Source organism: Pseudophryne corroboree, chromosome 6 (genome assembly GCF_028390025.1).
Source record: "Pseudophryne corroboree isolate aPseCor3 chromosome 6, aPseCor3.hap2, whole genome shotgun sequence".
Lineage (NCBI taxonomy): Eukaryota > Metazoa > Chordata > Amphibia > Anura > Myobatrachidae > Pseudophryne > Pseudophryne corroboree.
Window position 1 is genome coordinate 833,878,777 of NC_086449.1, and position 21,400 is coordinate 833,900,176.

The window sequence follows — 21,400 nt, forward strand, 5'->3', positions numbered from 1 at the left end:
TAGCAGTGTGTTGGAGCCTCCCATCGGGAGGTGGCAGTCCTCTCTAGCAGTGTGTTGGATCCTCCAATCAGGTGGTGGCTGTCCTCTCTAGCAGTGTGTTGGTTTCTCCAAACAGGAGGTGGCTGTCCTCTCTAGCAGTGTGTTGGATCCTCCAATCAGGTGGTGGCTGTCCTCTCTAGCAGTGTGTTGGATCCTCCAATCAGGTGGTGGCAGTCCTCTCTAGCAGTGTGTTGGATCCTCCAATCAGGTGGTGGCAGTCCTCTCTAGCAGTGTGTTGGATCCTCCAATCAGGTGGTGGCTGTCCTCTCTAGCAGTATGTTGGATCCTCCAATCAGGTGGTGGCAGTCCTCTAGCAGTGTGTTGGTTTCTCCAATCAGGTGGTGGCAGTCCTCTCTAGCAGTGTGTTGGATCCTCCAATCAGGTGGTGGCTGTCCTCTCTAGCAGTGTGTTCGATCTTCCAATCAGGTGGTGGCAGTCCTCTCTAGCAGTGTGTTGGATCCTCCAATCAGGTGGTGGCAGTCCTCTCTAGCAGTGTGTTGGATCCTCCAATCAGGTGGTGGCAGTCCTCTCTAGCAGTGTGTTGAATCCTCCAATCAGGTGGTGGCAGTCCTCTCTAGCAGTGTTGAATCCTCCAATCAGGTGGCGGCTATCCTCTCTAGCAGTGTGTTGGATCCTCCAATCAGGTGGTGGCAGTCCTCTATAGCAGTGTGTTGAATCCTCCAATCAGGTGGTGGCAGTCCTCTCTAGCAGTGTGTTGGATCCTCCAATCAGGTGGTGGCAGTCCTGTCTAGCAGTGTGTTGGATCCTCCAATCAGGTGGTGGCTGTCCTCTCTAGCAGTGTGTTGGATCCTCCAATCAGGTGGTGGCAGTCCTCTCTAGCAGTGTGTTGGATCCTCCAATCAGGTAATGGCAGTCCTCTCTAGCAGTGTGTTGGATCCTCCAATCAGGTGGTGGCTGTCCTCTCAAGCAGTGTGTTGGATCCTCCAATCATGTGGTGGCAGTCCTCTAGCAGTGTGTTGGTTTCTCCAATCAGGTGGTGGCAGTCCTCTCTAGCAGTGTGTTGGATCCTCCAATCAGGTGGTGGCTGTCCTCTCTAGCAGTGTGTTGGATCTTCCAATCAGGTGGTGGCAGTCCTCTCTAGCAGTGTGTTGGATCCTCCAATCAGGTGGTGGCAGTCCTCTCTAGCAGTGTGTTGGATCCTCCAATCAGGTGGAGGCAGTCCTCTCTAGCAGTGTGTTGAATCCTCCAATCAGGTGGTGGCAGTCCTCTCTAGCAGTGTTGAATCCTCCAATCAGGTGGTGGCTGTTCTCTCTAGCAGTGTGTTGGATCCTCCAATCAGGTGGTGGCAGTCCTCTATAGCAGTGTGTTGAATCCTCCAATCAGGTGGTGGCAGTCCTCTCTAGCAGTGTGTTGGATCCTCCAATCAGGTGGTGGCTGTCCTCTCTAGCAGTGTGTTGGATCCTCCAATCAGGTGGTGGCAGTCCTCTCTAGAAGTGTGTTGAATACTCCAATCAGGTGGTGGCAGTCCTCTCTAGCAGTGTGTTGGATCCTCTAATCAGGTGGTGGCAGTCCTCTGTAGCAGTGTGTTGGATCCTCCAATCAGGAGATGACTGTCCTCTCTAGCAGTGTGTTGGATCCTCCAATCAGGTGGTGGATGTCCTCTCTAGCAGTGTGTTGGATCCTCCAATCAGGAGGTGGCTGTCCTCTGTAGTAGTGTGTTGAATCCTCCAATCAGGTGGTGGCAGTCCTCTCTAGCAGTGTGTTGGATCCTCTAATCAGGTGGTGGCAGTCCTATCTAGCAGTGTGTTGGATCCTCCAATCAGGAGATGACTGTCCTCTCTAGCAGTGTGTTGGATCCTCCAATCAGGTGGTGGATGTCCTCTCTAGCAGTGTTGGATCCTCCAATCAGGTGGTGGCTGTCCTCTCTAGCAGTGTGTTGGATCCTCCAATCAGGAGGTGGCTGTCCTCTCTAGCAGTGTGTTGGATCCTCCAATCAGGAGGTGGCTGTCCTCTGTAGTAGTGTGTTGAATCCTCCAATCAGGTGGTGGCAGTCCTTTCTAGCAGTGTGTTGGATCCTCTAATCAGGTGGTGGCAGTCCTATCTAGCAGTGTGTTGGATCCTCCAATCAGGAGATGACTGTCCTCTCTAGCAGTGTGTTGGATCCTCCAATCAGGTGGTGGCTGTCCTTTCTAGCAGTGTGTTGGATCCTCCAATTAGGAGGTGGCTGTCCTCTCTAGCAGTGTGTTGGATCCTCCAATCAGGAGGTGGCTGTCCTCTCTAGCAGTGTGTTGGATCCTCCAATCAGGAGGTGGCTGTCCTCTCTAGCAGTGTGTTGGATCCTCCAATCAGGAGGTGTCTGTCCTCTCTAGCAGTGTGTTGGATCCTCCAATCAGGAGGTGGCTGTCCTCTCTAGCTGTCTATTGCGTTCTCTGTTGTCTGTATATACAGTATATATATTTTGGTGTCAGATTCCATTGTGTTGTAAATTCAGTCTAGGGTCTGGTACCCCATGAATATTCATCAGCGATGACTCAGTGATGCTCATGAATAGTGTCGTAGCCGGTAAGTATCATTTACCTCTCTCTACCTTCAAAACCAATGCGCCCCAAGTGTCTCTACTGCGAGGTGTTTCTGCATGTCACATGACCATGGTATTGCAGCCTTAATGCTTGCTGTGTAGCATGTAGACCACACGCATCTTATGTTTGCAGCACGTTACAGTAGGAAGCATTTCTCCTGCACACCAGACATAATGGCCGTTAGCTGTGCGCTCTGTAATACCGCAGTTCTAGTGACCGGACAGCGCAGATACAAATTACCATCAGTGTACAGACTGGGTTTATGGGCTAAACATGCCGACGCACCGCGCTGGACCAACACTTCCCAATAAACGGATAGGGGGAATAATTTGGAATTTGTGGGTGTGTTTATGCAAATCTCTAACTGTGTTCCCATGATTCCCTTGTGCGAGGTCCGTTACAATGGAGAGATAATATCCCATCTATAAACGCGCGCTGTAGAAGCTCCACGCTGCCGACACCGTCCTCTCCGTTCTGTCCATCACATTCCCACACACCTCTGTGTACCTGTGTCAGGAAATCTGTCTGTCCGGTCTGACCTCTCTGAGACACGATATATATTGCTGCTGATTTTCTGGTTGTGTTTGTATTGGTTTCTTCATTTCACGTGTCTGCCACACTAGTATCGTATAGTCCCACCGCTAGTACTGGCGACTATACGGATGACATCAGTGTTTCCTTATCCGATCGCAGCTACAAGCGTTCCTTAGTGCCTGACCCCTCCTGTCCTATGTTAGACGTATGTAGTGCATCTGCACTGTATGTATTTATAGATGCTGGATACACCCATCACACTCCCCCGCACCGGGTGTAACTCGGAGGAAGGACAGAACCCAGGGCGTCGCTGTTATGCGCTTACCTTAAATTGCTCAAACATATCGCTGTGATTATAAATTCTATTCTTCAAACGTCCAACCACCAATAACCTGTAATGAGCATCCTCTGTGACAATACCTATACGTAGTACTGTGATAGGGTTACCGGAGCACCTTTCATAGCGGATTTCCAAATAACAAGGCCGGGTGACACTAGGAAACGCTATAAGGTGACTGCGACGATGACGCATGCTGCCATCTTTGTATGCACGACTGAGCTACTCCCCAAGTGATGTAAGCGCTGACATCATACGCCGTAACATCAATACAATGTGCCCCTACCGTTCCCCCCCCCCCCCCCACCTGCCAGTCTGACTTACCCGGAAGACTGTGGTAATTACAGTACCGGGCAGCTAAAAGAAAACATGTTTATATACTTATAGTATCTATTATAAACATGGCATGTAATCTTACAATAGGATACGTTTCTTAATTCTATGGGGGAGATGTATCAAGCAGTGAAAAGAGGGGAGAAGTGGACCAGTGACGTTGCCCATGGCAACCAATCAGCTATGTGGTAGCATTTATCAAGTACATTCTATAAAACGATAGGTAGAAGCTTATTGGCTGCTGGGGACAACTTCCCCCCTTCTCCACTCAGATAGTTCCTTATTATGGATTTGTGGGCCAAGAAAGTGTCTACTGTAAAGAAGGGCAAGGGTCATTCTGCCAACTTCTATAGCGTATAGATTAAATGGGGGAGCTTTCCATGCACTCGCCCACAAATCCATGCACTCGTCCACAAGCGCGGTGCATTTATGCGACCCTTAACGTGACATCGGAAAGCGGCGTCTGCACCATTTCCACTTTCTGACTAATTTTCTCAAATTTGTTGCCATCATCCCTGTGCGGTGAAACGTGTTGGCCATGCCCTGGGGGCCTGTCTTTCCTCCTGCCGGTATGTCCCCATAGATCTCCCTCCTGACCAGTAATATAACGTATTTGCTTATTATGTATTACATAGAACAGCAGAACACTTAAAGGGGTTCTCCGCCTCTGGATGTCAGGTAGGGGTGCCCTTGTTGTAACTGAGACCTTACAGCGCAGCTGACATTAGCGGGGATTTCCAGGGGCGTCCTGTCTAAGGTAATGATAGGAATGCCTAGATGTTGGCCCCCCCGCCCTCGTAGTCATATGAGGGGGGAGAACTCTGGAGGCGGAGGACCTCTTTACAGACCCCCTGATTGCATGCAGGTCAGAAGTAAATGCAGCTGCTGTAAGTACAGCCCCGTTATCCCACCTCGGCTCAGTATAAGTCACTGTACAGGGGGTCTGTCCGTTGCTTTGTCTGTGTATTTCTGAGTTGTTTCTTTGGTGCGCCCCCTAGGAATGGGAAGTGGAAGTGCGGGAAGAGAAGGTGGAGCCTTTAAGACCCTGCTCAGGCAGCAGACGCAGTCCACACTGGAGCAGCGGGTAAGCCCTGGGTATTTAATATTGCTTTCTAGTCCAGTCTCCTGTGTGCCGCGTACACGGACAGGGCAGTCTGCTCCGGATTTGGTCAGTGGCCGGGATGTCCCCGTTGTGAGTCTCATTCCTGTGTAATCTCTCAGCGGTGTCCTTAAACCTCTGAGCGCACCCGCAGTGCACCTACCCACTTGTCCGTTGTTCCTATGTACTTTCCTGCTGTAGATTATTTTATCTGTGCCGCCTGGTTTACACGCATTACAATTGCCCCTACATCAGAGGTAGTTATTCCAACACTAACAATTAAGACTTCTGTCCAAGGCTTTATCCTGAAAGGCCACGTATCCGTGATCTGCATAACATACAGGAGTGTCCCTGATATAAATATATCCCTACCGGCGGCATATGAGGAGGGAGGAGCTTCTCTAACGCAGCAGACACAGAGTGACTGACATGCTCTGCGTGGATTGGCCGATTCATACTCCGGTGGCTGCGTTCTCAGTTTCCGGCCTTTCCTGAGCTTCTGTCAGGACCCCGATGGTGCGGGAGGATATTCAGCTGTGTGTAATGGAGCAGGGAGGAAATACTTTATATCAGAGCTGCAGCGGAATGTCAGGGTTACACTGAACAGCGTATTTTACATCTGTGTTTCATATAACAGCCTTTGCGTTTTGCAAGTTGCGCTCATGTCATGTCTGTGTTGTAATCTATAACAGGCAGGTTTTGTCTCTCTCCTAGGAATTCCCATTTTTCACTCTGACAGCGTTCCCGGTCGGCTTCCTCGTCCATGTTGGTGGCGTCGTCAGCGCACGATCAGTGAAACTTCTGGATCGGATCCACAATCCAGGTACGTCTCTGGCGGCCGCTCCGGTACCACTGTGCACCCTCCAGACCGGTCCCACGATTGCCGAGACCAACGTCCCACCAGACGAGAAGCTTGTCCGTATAAATGTGTTGTCTCTCCTGGTTAGTGGCGGCACATACGTATGTAACGCTCCCTGGTCGGAGGCGCTCCCGCGTTTCCAGGCGCTGGATGTCCTTCACCCTCTAGTTTTATAAGCACAAAACAACAGATTTAGGGTGAAGAACAGGGAACCGATGGGGCAGGTAATGGGGAACCTACAGTAATCCTAAATTATTAGTGTCCTGCTGACATGCTCACTGTTCTGTACATAAGGAGAGTAAGGCATGTAGTGTAAAGGGGATACAATATAAGATATGTTACACAGCTTGGTCATCTAGGAGCCGTCAGTGATCTCTCTGGTCCGTCCAAACCATTCTTACTTATTTTTTTAAATGAGAATTTTAATCCGTTAACCTGTGATAATTATTGATTTATGCTAATTGGATTTCAAATGGTGTTTTAATTATATTTAGATGTCCCTTTTATCAATATTATGTGTAATATTATTATAAATGTGTATGAGGAACATGTTGGGTAATCTCTGAATAGAACCCTTTACTTTCCCCTGGATTGTGCGATTTGTTACACTTTATAGTGTGTGTGTTTTGTGCACCATTCAGCTGGATTTCACACAATTTTACTAAAGAGAAACATATTCCCTGTATTTTATCCATGTTCTGATGTTCACACCAGTGGTTCTCCGAGTGTGCTGGCATTGCCTCTTGTGGGTGACTGACTGGTGGCCTCCTATTGGCAGTAAGGGCTGTGACTTCATCCTTAGATACGTTTCAGTACGGCAGAACCCTGGCGCTCCTATGTGGTATACGGAGTTTTAGGTGGTCATTCCGAGTTGATCGCTAGTTGCTTTCGTTCGCTGTGCAGCGATGAGGCAAAAAAACGGCACTTCTGGGCATGCGTATGCGGCGCAATGTGCACGCGCGACGTACTATTACAATGAACGATGTCGTTTCACACATGGTCTAGCGAAGCTTTTCAGTCGCACTGCTGACCGCAGAGTGATTGACAGGAAGTGGGCGTTTCTGGGTGTCAACTGACCGTCTTCTGGGAGTGTTCGGAAAAACGCAGGGGTGCCAGGAAAAACGCAGGCGTGGCTGGGCGAACGCAGGGCGTGTTCGTGACAGGAACTGGACAGGAACTGAACAGTCTGAAGTGATCGCAAGCGCTGAGTAGGTTTTGAGCTACTCGGAAACTGCACAAAAAAAAATTTGTAGCCGCTCTGCGATCCTATCGTTCGCACTTCTGCTAAGCTAAAATACACTCCCAGTGGGCGGCGGCATAGCATTTGCACGGCTGCTAAAAACTGCTAGCGAGCGATCAACTCGAAATGACCCCCTTAGTACAATGTATGTACAACATTGGTACTCCCAGAGGCCGGGATACTGGGGATATTATCTTCCAGTGCTAACAGATGAATGCAAACAGGCTCGAGATGTTCTACTCACATTATTTGGAAGTAGCAGTAGAAAGACCAGACATGAGGCATCGTTTCTGAAGATTACAAGTGTACCAATTACTGTAGTTCACCGTCCGCCTCTTCTGCATCACCCGAGTGACATAACAAACTCTCAGTGGTGTCTACGGCTTCAGAAAAGCTCCAGATTCCTCATTTACAATGTGATTATCACCGAATCCAAACTCTGTAACTCGCACGCTAAATATTCTCCAGATCAAAGAGCTTTTCTTAAGCCTCAAAGCGCCGCTTCTTTGTCCAGAAATGTTCTGCATTCTAGAGCGATTTCACAGGGAACGAGGTTCTGAGCCGCTCAATAGATTTTCAGTTTGATGAACGTGTTGCAAAATAATACATTTAGCCATGACGAGTGCTGTCCCCCTTCCGATTTACTATCTCTTATTAACTGTGCTGTCTGTCTTTCAGTCTTTGTAGTACTGTGTCAACTCGGCTTCTCTAACTGACCTCATTTGCTGTTTTAAACCCAGCCTTTGTCGGGATAATGGGTAACACCAGGTCTTACAAACTGCTAGACTGGAATAGTTACAATTCAGGTATTACGTTAGTCCTTCCATAAAACTCTCTATGACAACAAAAATTATGGCTGCTCAGTGAAAAGTCTAGTTCCTCAATAAGCTGTATTGTCTTCCATCCAATAACGTGGAAAACGGGACCGCCGTTCACATAACTACATCCCTTGAAAACGTATTTAGTTTGTTTTAATGAATTAGAATCCTAAATATTTGGAATAAAAAGTTTTTTCTCCACGTAATCAGTAAGGGCGTGATTCAGAAGTGGACGCAGCGCAGATGTTTGCGCAGTTGAGCGCTTTTTATGTGCCGTGCATGCAACACAGTTGTACTGCGGACTTGTAGCGATTCATTAGTGGCAGCGGACGCAGTGAGAATTTTTTGCAAAGTGAGTGGCAGGTAGTGAGTGTTTGGTAACGAGGGGTGGCTACAAACACGCAGGAGAGCCGCGATTGTTCTCTGGCCGTGTCTAAGCCTCCAACTGCGAATTCGGGCGCAGTTATAAAGGCTCCAGCGGCTTACTGGCAACGGACATTCTTAGAAGCCGCAGGGTTGCCCAGATGATCGGTGGTGCGTCGCGGAACAAATTCCTGCGGCTGTGTCATTAGCATATCATATATTTGCCGGTCCGCCATGCGCGCAATCGCTGTAGAGACTGCATTCGTGCCTACCTCCTGAATGAGGCCCTAAGTTGTTAGGAAATAATAGTGGAGCGTTTAGTTTGCCAGTGAAATGTCCCATCTCTTGTAGTTCAGGTCTTTCTCTGCGTACTCCGCAGTCCGCTGTTTCTGACTTTTATTTCTTTTTATTCCTGTACTTGGTAATGTAGTGTCAGGCATTCTCCCAGTAAGGAGGACCACGTTACATTGTACCTTTAGTACTAGCAATCTTTCTACTCATTACTTTAGCAGTATTCTATGCTGGCTGCTATTTACGAAGCTCACACATTGCACACTGCAAAACGCGTTAGCTTTTTAACAGTGCATCTAAGTGGACTTCTGAACGCTGTCAGGAAACTGCTGCACAGCCGAAGCGTGTACACAAGGAGACAGGAAACCCTCCAGATGTGCGCTCTGCAGCGTCACATTAATATCCAGCCCCCGGTCACTTTACACCTGCCCCTTTCGTACATAAAGCTTTACCGCTCTTCTGCTGATATGCTGCATGGTTTAGTCTCCTGTGTGACATTGGGGACCCTCTGTGTATCAGGTTTCACATATACAGTTATTACACTAATTAGCACTGGGTACAGGTCACATTCTTCTAGCCAATGAGAGCTCTTCAGCGCCAGTGACCGTGTCCAGTTAGAACCTGAGTACTAGCACCACTGCTCGCTGTTACAAAGGGATGAAACGCATTTCCGAAATATTCAGAATAAAGGTAGAGACCAGATTTTTGTGATTGTGTCCCTTTGGTCCCTCCTACGTGATCACTCTTGCGGATGTATAGAGCACTGAAATCATTCGAGCTTATTTACTAATATTGCATTACAACACATCAGTCAGACTCCTGCAGTCATTGCCTCGCACTAGCCAGATAACCGCGCCGTGTGATTGGTCGCTGTGTTTTCACCTGATGCGATGTTGTGTAAGAAGTACTTTTGTGTCTTGTCCCTTTATTAAGGCTTTCTGTATGGATCTAGCCTGGGTGTTCGGCCCTAGATAATGTGATAAGCCCAGTGAGCGTGTTGTTCCCCCCGGACTGACTGCACAATCCTGCTGGAATGTTCTTGGCAGCGTGACTGAACGTGGTAGCAGGATTTTTCCATCAGACAAGACTGAAATGTTAAATATCCAGGCTGGATGAGGAGAATTGGCGCTGCCACGCCGTCTGAAGGGAATGAAAGTCGCGTTGAATACCGTCGGTCGCGGGTCAGAAAAACATCCTGGGTTTGCGGAGCACTGGGCATGAAACCTCAGCGTAATGCTGTTATTCTGCTCCATCTGCTGCAAATCTTTTAATTCCTCCTATTCTGTAACATCTGCCTGACTGTCGCATGGAAATTCCACGGAATGAGAATGCTCTGACCGCCCAGCGTCCGGGTATAGCTGTTTCCTGTGCGATCATCTCTGCGGCTTCTGTGTCAGAGAGAGTCTAGGAATAGGGCACAGGATTCCTCCTGAACTCCCTCACGCTGTGCCTGTGTCCCAACCATTCTCCCCCCCCCCCTCCCCCCCCTTCCTTTCCTCTCTATGATATCTGTCCCCCATCCCCTTAGGAGGGAACACGAGTGGCGGGTAGCTGGCTCCAGATGCCAACAGGACTCTGTGACAGTCCTTTGCATGTAATCGGCGCTGGTAGAGAAGAGCGGCTGCGTCTGTCAGGCAGCCAGTGAGAGCTGGAAGGGGAGGGAAGACATGGAACCTTTCTGCACCGGTCACTGTGTATCTGCTAGACTGACGCATTAGCTCAGTGCTTCCCAAACTCTTTCCTCAAGCCACCCTAACAGGCCAGGTTTTAAGGGTATCCATCCTCAGGCACAGGTGACTTAATAAGTACCTCAGCCAGTTTCATTATATGGAGTGTTAGGATGCCCTGAGGACAGAGTTTGGGTAACCCGGAGCCAGGCAGTGCTGTGCCTTCCTCGCATCTACCGCGTTGTGATAGAAATGATTGATAATTAATGAAAGCCGTTTGAAGGTGTAGCCATGGTCTCATGCTCTGATCACAATGCATGACAGGGCTCACTATCCTCTCCACTCATTCCCAGTCTCCAGCTGGTCAGAGCCTCGCTGACCTCACGCGTCACTATTATAATTCTCATCCATACCAGCGCCATCCAGGTCATAAATCTGCGCTTACTACTAGAATCCAGGGTGGGAGTCTCTCTAAGTAATGAATCAACCTATCTCCAGTCTGAAAGTCATTCCAGGTCATACTCTGGTAATTCTGCCACAAAATGTTTCCCTGCACCTTCTCAACCCCATCCAATCACCCGTCATCACATGTCCAATCATCTGACATTTCCCTGTGCTACCCAATCACCTCTCTCATCAATGGTCCAATGACCAGACTTCCCCCCAGTGCCATCCAATCACCCGTCATCAACCGTCCAATGATCTGAGCTTTCCCTGTGCTACCTAATCACACCTCTCATCAATGGTCCAATGACCAGACCTCCCCCCAGTGCCATCCAATCACCCGTCATCAACTGTCCAATGATCTGAGCTTTCCCTGTGCTACCCAATCACACCTCTCATCAACTGTCCAATGACCAGACCTCCCCCAGTGCCATCCAATCACCCATAATCAGCCATCCAATGATCTGAGCTTTCCCTGTGCTACCCCATCACCTCTCTCATCAACGGTCCAATGACCAGACCTCCCCCCAGTGCCATCCAATCACCCGTCCAATGATCTGAGCTTTCCCTGTGCTACCCAATCACCTCTCTCATCAATGGTCCAATGACCAGACCTCCCCAGTGCCATCCAATCACCCGTATCATCAACTGTCACATGATACAGACTTTCCGTGTGCCACTCAATTACCCTTGTCATCAACCATCCAATGATCAGACTTCTTCCTGTGCTCATCAACCATCCACTGATCCGTCCTCTCCTACAGTTGCCACCCAATCACCTCTTTCATCAACGTCCAATGATCAGAACTTTCCCTGTGCCGCCTTATCACCTCTGTCATCAACCATCCCATGATAACGACCTTTCCCTGTGCCGCCCAATCACCCCTGTCATCAACGTCCAATGATCAGACCTTTCCCTGTGTCACCCAGTCACCTCTGTCATCAACCGTCCAATGATCAGACCTTTCCCGGTGCCACCCAATCACCTCTGTCATCAACGTCCAATGTTCAGACCTTTCCCTGTGCCGCCTTATCACCTCTGTCATCAACCGTCCAATGATCAGACCTTTCCCGGTGCCACCCAATCACCTCTGTCATCAACGTCCAATGTTCAGACCTTTCCCTGTGCCGCCTTATCACCTCTGTCATCAACCACCCCATGATAACGACCTTTCCCTGTGCCGCCCAATCACCCCTGTCATCAACGTCCAATGATCAGACCTTTCCCTGTGTCACCCAGTCACCTCTGTCATCAACCGTCCAATGATCAGACCTTTCCCGGTGCCACCCAATCACCTCTGTCCTCAACGTCCAATGTTCAGACCTTTCCCTGTGCCACCTTATCACCTCTGTCATCAACCACCCCATGATAACGACCTTTCCCTGTGCCGCCCAATCACCCCTGTCATCAACGTCCAATGATCAGACCTTTCCCTGTGTCACCCAGTCACCTCTGTCATCAACCGTCCAATGATCAGACCTTTCCCGGTGCCACCCAATCACCTCTGTCATCAACGTCCAATGTTCAGACCTTTCCCTGTGCCGCCTTATCACCTCTGTCATCAACCGTCCAATGATCAGACCTTTCCCGGTGCCACCCAATCACCTCTGTCATCAACGTCCAATGTTCAGACCTTTCCCTGTGCCGCCTTATCACCTCTGTCATCAACCGTCCAATGATCAGACCTTTCCCGGTGCCACCCAATCACCTCTGTCATCAACGTCCAATGTTCAGACCTTTCCCTGTGCCGCCTTATCACCTCTGTCATCAACCACCCCATGATAACGACCTTTCCCTGTGCCGCCTTATCACCTCTGTCATCAACCACCCCATGATAACGACCTTTCCCTGTGCTGCCCAATCACCCCTGTCATCAATGTCCAATGATCAGACCTTTCCCTGTGCCGCCCAATACCCCTGTCATGAACCATCCAATGATCAGACCCTCCAATGACCAGACCTGTGCCACCCAGTCATCCCTGTTATCAACCGTCCAATGATCAGACCTTTCCCGGTGCCACCCAGTCATCTCTGTCATCAACGTCCAATGATCAGACCCTCCCAGTGCCACCCAGTCACCTCATAATAAAGAATAATAAACAATAGTCCTTTTCTCCCAAAGACAGATGGGTCTAGTATGCGTAGCTTTCCTGTGTTGAACAGGCGGCAACCTGGTCACTGTCCCTGTATACTTACATTTCACGCTGGTAACCATGTGCTGCCTGAAGAAGGGCCCGGCGGGCACCAGGAGAGTATCGCTAGTCAGTTCCAGGCATTACGGGGACCCATCAGATCATGAGTTTTCATATTCTGTATTATTATTTGACGTAATAAGCCACTGGGGGAATTCCTAGTCCAGGGGCTTCATACTGTAAATCCCCACTATTGTAACTAAGCAGTTGCGGGGCTTGAAGTACAGACACCCTCTAATCCATAGAAGTACGGATTTTTTAAAATTTTAATGATTCCCAAATTTAGTTCCACTCAAATTAAGTATTTTATTCTTGTGAAGAACAAAGCATATATGAAAATGTCCACCCCAGCCGTGAAATCGCTATTTTTTTATGCTTTATACTTTATTGCGTTTCTTTTCAAAACGCTAAAGTATGTTGCAAGGTTGTGCAGCCTGCACGGAAGCGATATAAGTGAGGGCGTGTCTGCGTCACTGACGGGGCCTAGCTACTGTAGGCGCATTTCTTCTTGTCCACATTTCACTGAGCTGCCATAGTTTCTGTACGTTACGTCACCAGATCCGAGCATGCACCAATCTATCCATTTATGGCTACTGTCTGCTATCTCCGCCTTGCCAACCCAAGCTCACCAACGCTTCCGCTGCTGCCCGAGAGAGGGAGGGTACCATCTGTAGTATGCTGACCCGCTCCCCTGCTCCCCCCCCCCAGTCTCTTCTAGTGTATCTGTAAATCCTTAGTGGTAAGATGCTACAATGGTGTCGCTTGTGCCAGATTGCATACATGTAGCTGCTTGTGACCATACACACACGTGACGGGCATTGCACGCCATTCACTGCGCACCGTGCAGTAATATGGCGGATTCCACAGTGCATGTATGGCCGGCCAGGTAAGTTACTGAACCGTGTTCGTCACATGTCACACCTGGCCCCGGACACAGTAGTCTCTCGGTTAGTGACTGTCGCCCCAGTTGGCAGGAAGCCAGGAAGCCGGTAGCTGCTCCTGTGTCTCCTCTGTCTGTTGTGCATGCTCTGTGGCAAACAGTATTATTTTGTAATATTATTCTTCTTCTTTCCTTTCTACGCTCACGTTAAAGTGGAAGAATAGAATGTACACGGCAGAAAGCGCTGCCCGCACTAGCTGCCTCCAACTCTCTATTCCGCACTTTTTATTTTTCCTGGACGTGAAGTTAAACCGGATAGGCCTGAAAATAGGGTGAACTGTCTGATCACAGGAATTAGGGGTCTATGTACTAATCCTCGACGGGAGATCAAGTGGAGAGAGATAAAGTAGCAGCCATCGCTGCCTGTAACATGGCAGTTATTAGCGGATTGGCTGGTACTTTATCTCTCGCCAAGGCTTAGCACATAGACCCCTAATAGGGGTCTATTTACTAAGTCTTGGAGAGAGATAAAGTGGACGGAGATAAAGTACCGGCCAATCAGCTCCTAACTGTCATTTTTCAAACCCAGCCTGTAACATGGCAGTTATTAGCGGATTGGCTGATACTTTATCTCCATCGAAGGCTTAGTAAATAGACCCCTACTAATGGAACACTTGTCAGTGCAGCCTTGCAGGATGTTCGCTTAGTTCATGTACTGCCTATAAAATATGAGCGAATACAGATATATTAGAAATACCATCATTTTCTGCTGCCTACTGGGGTTAAAATAAGCAAATATTAAATTGGAGCCTAACCTATATACTTGTGAGCCCGAAGTTTCAGACGCTATGGGGTATATTTACTAAGCTCCCGATTTTGACCGATTTGGTGTTTTTTCTTCAAAGTGTCATCTCGGGAATTTACTAAACTCAAATCTCGGCAGTGATGAGGGCATTCGTATTTTTTTGGAAGTCCAAGTTGAAAAATACGAATGAATCCACCATCGGTCAAATACGCCTGTAATTTGGTAGAACTCTGTCATTTACTAAAAAGTGTAATTCACAAACACTGCCGACAATAGCCAAACACTGCCGTGAAAAAATACCAATCGTGAAAAAGTGCTAAAATAAAACAGACCTGCTTTTTTTTACCGTGTTCTGATAGGCATGCACGGATCCATGAGATCCGTGCATGTTTATCAGTGGGAAGGGGTGGGAAAGTGTTAAATTTGGCAAAAAAAAAATGCGTAGGGTCCCCCCTCCTAAGCAAAACCAGCCCCGGGCTCATTGAGCCGGTCCTGGTTGAAAAAATATGGGGGAAAAATTGACCGGGGATCCCCCATATTTAATCAACCAGCACCGGGCTCTGCGCCTGGTCCTGGTTCCAAAAATACGGGGGACAAAAAGCGTAGGGGTCCCCCGTATTTCTGAAACCAGCATCGGGCTCCACTAGCCAGATACATAATGCCACAGCCGGGGGACACTTTTATATTGGTCCCTGCAGCCCTGCCATTACATACCCAACTAGTCACCCCTGGCCGGGGTACCCTGGAGGAGTGGGGGCCCCTTCAATCAAGGGGTCCCCCCCCTCCAGCCACCCAAGAGCCAGGGGTGAAGCCCAAGGCTGTCCCCCCCCATCCAAGGGCGGCGGATGGGGGGCTGATAGCCTTTTTGTCAAAATTTGAATATTGTTTTTAGTAGCAGTACTACAAGTCCCAGCAAGGCTCCCCCGCAAGCTGGTACTTGGAGAACCACAAGTACCAGCATGCGGTGGAAAACCGGGCCCGCTGGTACCTGTAGTACTACTACTAAAAAAATACCCCAATAAAAACAGAAGACACACACCTTGAAAGTAAAAGTTTAATTCATACATCCACACCTCCAAACATACATACTTACCTATGTACACAAGAGGGTCGGTCATCTTCTCCATGTAGAATCCATGGCCTGTTGGAAAAATTATACTCACATAATCCAGTGTAGTTCGGTCCTCTTCTGTTCTATTTGTAATCCACGTACTTTGCAAAATAAAAAAACTGACACCCGACCACGCACTGAAAGGGGCCCCATGTTTTCACATGGGACCCCTTTCCCCGACTGCCAGGAACCCCCCCTGACTTCTGTCTAAGAGGGTTCCTTCAGCCAATCAGGGAGCGCCACGTCGTGGCACCCTCCTGATTGGCTGTGTGCTCCTGTAGTGTCTGTCAGGCAGCACACGGCAGTGATACAATGTAGCGCCTATGCGCTCCATTGTAACCAATGGTGGGAACTTTGTGGTCAGCGGTTGACCGAAAGTAACCTCACCGCTGACCACAAAGTTTCCACCATTGGTTACAATGGAGCGCATAGGCGCTACATTGTATCACTGCCGTGTGCTGCCTGTCACTCAGTACAGGAGCACACAGCCGATCAGGAGGGTGCCACGACGTGGCGCTCCCTGATTGGCTGAAGGAACCCTCTTAGACAGAAGTCAGGGGGGGTTCCTGGCAGTCGGGGAAAGGGGTCCCATGTGAAAACATGGGGCCCCTTTCAGTGCGTGGTCGGGTGTCCGTTTTTTTATTTTGCAAAGTACGTGGATTACAAATAGAACAGAAGTGGACCGATCTACACTGGATTATGTGAGTATAATTTTTCCAACAGGTACCCCATGGATTCTACATGGAGAAGAGGACCGACCCTCGTGTGAACATAGGTAAGTATGTATGTTTGGAGGTGTGGATGTATGAATTAAACATTTACTTTCAAGGTGTGTGTCCTGTTTTTATTGGGGTATTTTTTTAGTAGTAGTACTACAGGTACCAGCGGGCCCGGTTTTCCACCACATGCTGGTACTTGTGGTTCTCCAAGTACCAGCTTGCAGGGAGCCTTGCTGGGACTTGTAGTACTGCTACTAAAAACAATATTCAAATTTTGACAAAAAGGCTATCAGCCCCCCATCCGCCGCCCTTGGATGTGGGGGGAAAGCCTCGGGCTTCACCCCTGGTCCTTGGGTGGCTGGAGGGGGGGGGGGCCTTGATTGAAGGGGCCCCCACTCCTCCAGGGTACCCCGGCCAGGGGTGACTAGTTGGATATGTAATGCCAGGGCCGCAGGGTCCAATATAAAAGTGTCCCCCGGCTGTGGCATTATGTATCTGGCTAGTGGAGCCCGGCGCTGGTTTCAAAAATACGGGGGACCCCTACGCTTTTTGTCGCCCGTATTTTTGGAACCAGCACCAGGCGCAGAGCCCGGTGCTGGTTGATTAAATATGGGGGAACCCCGGTCAATTTTTCCCCCATATTTTTTCAACCAGGACCGGCTCAAAGAGCCCGAGGCTGGTTTTGCTTAGGAGGGGGGACCCCACGCATTGTTTTAAATTTTTTTAACAATGTTTTATTTTTTACGAAAGGTGCACAATAAAGCCCAGCACGGATCTCACAGATCCGGCCGAGATTCATTGTGTTAAAGTTGGCAGTGTTTTACAATTCACTCACGTAAAACACTGCCAAAAAATACGAATGACATCGACATCGGTAAATACGAAAATGCAGAATACGACAGCTTAGTAAATTAGTCGTAATAAATTCAAAAAGTTGCAATTTTACACTTTCGATGTCATTCGTGATTGAACTTTAACCTCAATCGGAAAAATACGAATTTTAGTAAATATACCCCCATGTCTCAAGTAAGTGTATAAAGATGGTAGTGTGGGCTCATACCTCTCCCTTGCCCCTTCCCTTGTTTATTGCTCTAGATTTCGGCTGCTACAATGTCTGTTAGATGTTTATTTATTGCTACAATGTTGCAGCACCCTGCAGGATATTTACCCCCGGGGTGATGTGACTGAGCGGCTGCTAGGCTTAGAATCTTGTTTATGTGCCATAAAGCAGCAGAAATATGAGTTGTAACGATTGTCAGGCGTCTTGTTTTGGTGAATTGCGCTGGGAGCCTCTTTATGTTGTGCCGTTGGTAAGTTAAAGGCGCTTTGTAGTGGCCAGCAGAGGGCGCTGCAGTACACAGGGTGACAGTGTCCTTTCCATATGTAATACTCTTGTAATATTCTTCCAGCACAAATACCACCTTAAGGGGTAGATTTACTCTCCGTCTGTGTTTGAAAGCCTCCGATGCTTTGACCGATGGATTTCAATGGTAATTAATGCATAACTAGCCTGATTTAGAATGAATAACTATGCCCTCTGCAATCTCTCGCCCATCGGCGGCTCTGAACAACCCAACAGATGGTAAATCTACCCGCTAAGAGTCTCTGGCCAGTATTTACTAAGAATTCGAGTTTGTCCGATTTGTGTTTTTTTTTCTAAGTCCCAATCCGGGAATTCACTAAGCACCAATCTCTGCAGTATTTGGACTATTCGTAATGGTTTGAATGACAACGTTCAGAAATACGAATGAATAGACCATCGGTCAAACGCGGCTGTTATTTCATAGAATACGGGAATTCACTATTCATTCGTATTTGGGTGTTAGTTTCTGAGTGCTCAAGTGCGGGTCTGTTTTTTTTCGATTCGTTAAAAAAAGCAGCAATAAAATAGACCTGCTTTTTCCAGTCGAGTTTGGATAACCATGCACGGATCAGTGAGATCTGTGCATGGTTATCTATGGGAAAGGGTCTGTTTAGTGTAAAAACTGGGAAAAAAAAATTGCGTGGGGTCCCCCCTCCTAAGCATAACCAGCCTCGGGCTCTTTGAGCCGGTCCTGGTTGAAAAAATATGGGGGGGAAAATGACAGGGGATCCCCCATATTTAATCAACCAGCACCGGGCTCTACGCCTGGTCCTGGTTCCAAAAATACGGGGGACAAAAAGCGTAGGGGTTCCCCGTATTTTTGAAACCAGCACCGGGCTCCACTAGCCAGGTACATAATGCCACAGCCGGGGGACACTTTTATACTGGTCCCTGCGGCCCTGGCATTACATACCCAACTAGTCACCCCTGGCCGGGGTACCCTGGATGAGTGGGAACCCCTTAAATCAAGGGGTCCCCCCCTCCAGCCACCCAAGGGCCAGGGGTAAGCCCGAGGCTGTCCCCCCCATCCAAGGGCGGCGGATGGGGGGCTGATAGCCTTGTGAAAAAATGTGAATATTGTTTTTAGTTGCAGTACTACAAGGCCCAGCAAGCCTCCCCCGCAAGCTGGTACTTGGAGAACCACAAGTACCAGCATGCGGTGGAAAACCGGGCCCGCTGGTACCTGTAGTACTACTACTAAAAAAATACCCCCCAAAAAACAGGACACACACACGGTGAAAGTATAAGTTTATTACATACATGCACACCTCCATACACACATACTTACCTATGTTCCCACGAGGCTCGGTCCTCCTCTCCATGTAGAATCCTCGGGGTACCTGTGAAAAAAATTATACTCACATAATCCAGTGTAGAATCAGACCTTGGTATAATCCACGTACTTGGCAAAATAATAAAACGGAAACCCGACCACGCACTGAAAGGGGTCCCATGTTTACACATGGGACCCCTTTCCCCGACTGCCAGGAACCTCCCTGACTCGTGTCAAAGAGGGTCCCTTCAGCCAATCAGGGAGCGCCACGTCGTGGCACTCTCCTGATTGGCTGTGTGCTCCTGTAGTGTCTGTCAGGCAGCACACGGCACAGATACAATGTAGCGCCTATGCGCTCCATTGTAGCCAATGGTGGGAACTTTGTGGTCAGCGGTGAGGTTACTTTCGGTCAACCACTGACCGCAAAGTTCCCACCATTGGTTACAATGGAGCGCATAGGCGCAACATTGTATCTGTGCCGTGTGCTGCCTGACAGACACTACAGGAGCACACAGCCAATCAGGAGAGTGCCACGACGTGGCGCTCCCTGATTGGCTGAAGGGACCCTCTTTGACACGAGTCAGGGGGGTCCTGGCAGTCGGGGAAAGGGGTCCCATGTGTAAACATGGGACCCCTTTCAGTGCGTGGTCGGGTTTTCGTTTTATTATTTTGCCAAGTACATGGATTATACAAAGGTCTGATTCTACACTGGATTATGTGAGTATAATTTTTTTCACAGGTACCCCAAGGATTCTACATGGAGAAGAGGACCGAGCCTCGTGGGAACATAGGTAAGTATGTGTGTATGGAGGTGTACATGTATGTAATAAACTTATACTTTCACGGTGTGTGTGTGTCCTGTTTTTTTTGGGGTATTTTTTTAGTAGTAGTACTACAGGTACCAGCGGGCCCGGTTTTCCACCGCATGCTGGTACTTGTGGTTCTCCAAGTACCAGCTTGCGGGGGAGGCTTGCTGGGACTAGTAGTACTGCTACTAAAAACAATATTCACATTTTTTCACAAGGCTATCAGCCCCCCATCCGCCGCCCTTGGATGGGGGGGACAGCCTCGGGCTTCACCCCTGGCCCTTGGGTGGCTGGAGGGGGGGGACCCCTTGATTTAAGTGGTTCCCACTCCTCCAGGGTACCCCGGCCAGGGGTGACTAATTGGGTATGTAATGCCAGGGCCGCAGGGACCAGTATAAAAGTGTCCCCCGGCTGTGGCATTATGTACCTGGCTAGTGGAGCCCGGTGCTGGTTTCAAAAATACGGGGGACCCCTACGCTTTTTGTCCCCCGTATTTTTGGAACCAGGACCAGGCGCAGAGCCCGGTGCTGGTTGATTAAATATGGGGGATCCCCTGTCATTCCCCCCCCCCCCCCATATTTTTTCAACCAGGACCGGCTCAAAGAGCCCGAGGCTGGTTATGCTTAGGAGAGGGGACCCCATTCAATTTTTTTTCTGCTTTTTTACGACTTTAAACACCTTTTTAAGGTACACAATGAAGCACTGCACGGATCTCACAGATCCGGCCCGGAATTCCTTGTGTTTTGTCAGGCAGTGTTTTACTCATCACTCAAGTAAAACACTGCCTGATATTACGAATCACATCGACATCGGAAAAAACGAATGTGGAAAACTCGGCAGCTTAGTGAATGATCGTATCAGGATTCAAAAAGTTGCAGTAAAATGCACCCGATACCATTCGAGATTAAACTCCCTTAAAAACGGCTAAAACACGAATATTAGTAAATACTGCCCTCTGCCGCGTTTTGCTGTTCTCATTGCATTTTTCATAAGCTACAATGTAGCTGATTTTTGGGGTATTCACGTGTGGTCTGTATTTCATGCCTAGGATTTCCATTCCGCAGCGCTGCGCATTACACATCACGGATCCTGTGTCTGTAGAAGTGTAAGTCTGTCGTGCTGGTTATATATCGGCTGCCTGTTTCTGTACTTCCAGATGAACCGGAAACGAGGGACGCCTGGTGGGCTGAGATCCGTCAGGAGATAAAGTCTCACGCCAAAGCGCTGGGCTGTCACGCCGTGGTAGGCTACAGTGAGTCCACCAGCATTTGGTGAGTAAGTCAGAGGCCGGAGGTTGGGGTTACCCTGTAACTAGCAGCAGGTTACTGGTCTCCTTGCTGAGGCCGCCGTGTCTTCAGATGGTTACAGTGTCGGGAGGTGGTCACCGTACTCGCTCCTTGTAGGGAATAGAGAGCTGAGCTTGACTAAACGCTCTGTTCCGTCATTCATTCCCAACCGCTAGTCTCTTTCCATGGATAAGTGTTAGCTCTTAGGGTTCCTTCAGTGCTTACTGCTGATATAGTCAGCCCGCGCCAATATTGTCTGCAGTGCCATTATGTAACCCCAGCACTGCCTCTCAGCTGCTGATTACAGGCTGGTCACCTGGTGGCTTGTTATCATAGCAGGCTTTATGTGCCCAAAATCATAGCACCATAGGCAACTGCCCAGGTGGCCTGTCTGCAACGC

At 48.9% G+C, this 21,400-nt stretch overlaps 1 protein-coding gene across 13 annotated transcripts in view; it reads left to right on the top strand.

The window, feature by feature from the left end:
* C2CD5 (C2 calcium dependent domain containing 5) overlaps positions 1 to 21,400 on the top strand; it is a 195,085-nt gene that overhangs the window by 94,658 nt on the left and 79,027 nt on the right. For all 13 annotated transcript variants that reach the window (XM_063929383.1, XM_063929381.1, XM_063929385.1 and 10 more), the window contains 3 exons: positions 4,782 to 4,867; positions 5,597 to 5,705; positions 20,871 to 20,985. In XM_063929383.1, the coding sequence (XP_063785453.1) occupies positions 4,782 to 4,867; positions 5,597 to 5,705; positions 20,871 to 20,985 (310 nt within the window). The remainder of the gene's footprint in view (positions 1 to 4,781; positions 4,868 to 5,596; positions 5,706 to 20,870; positions 20,986 to 21,400) is intronic.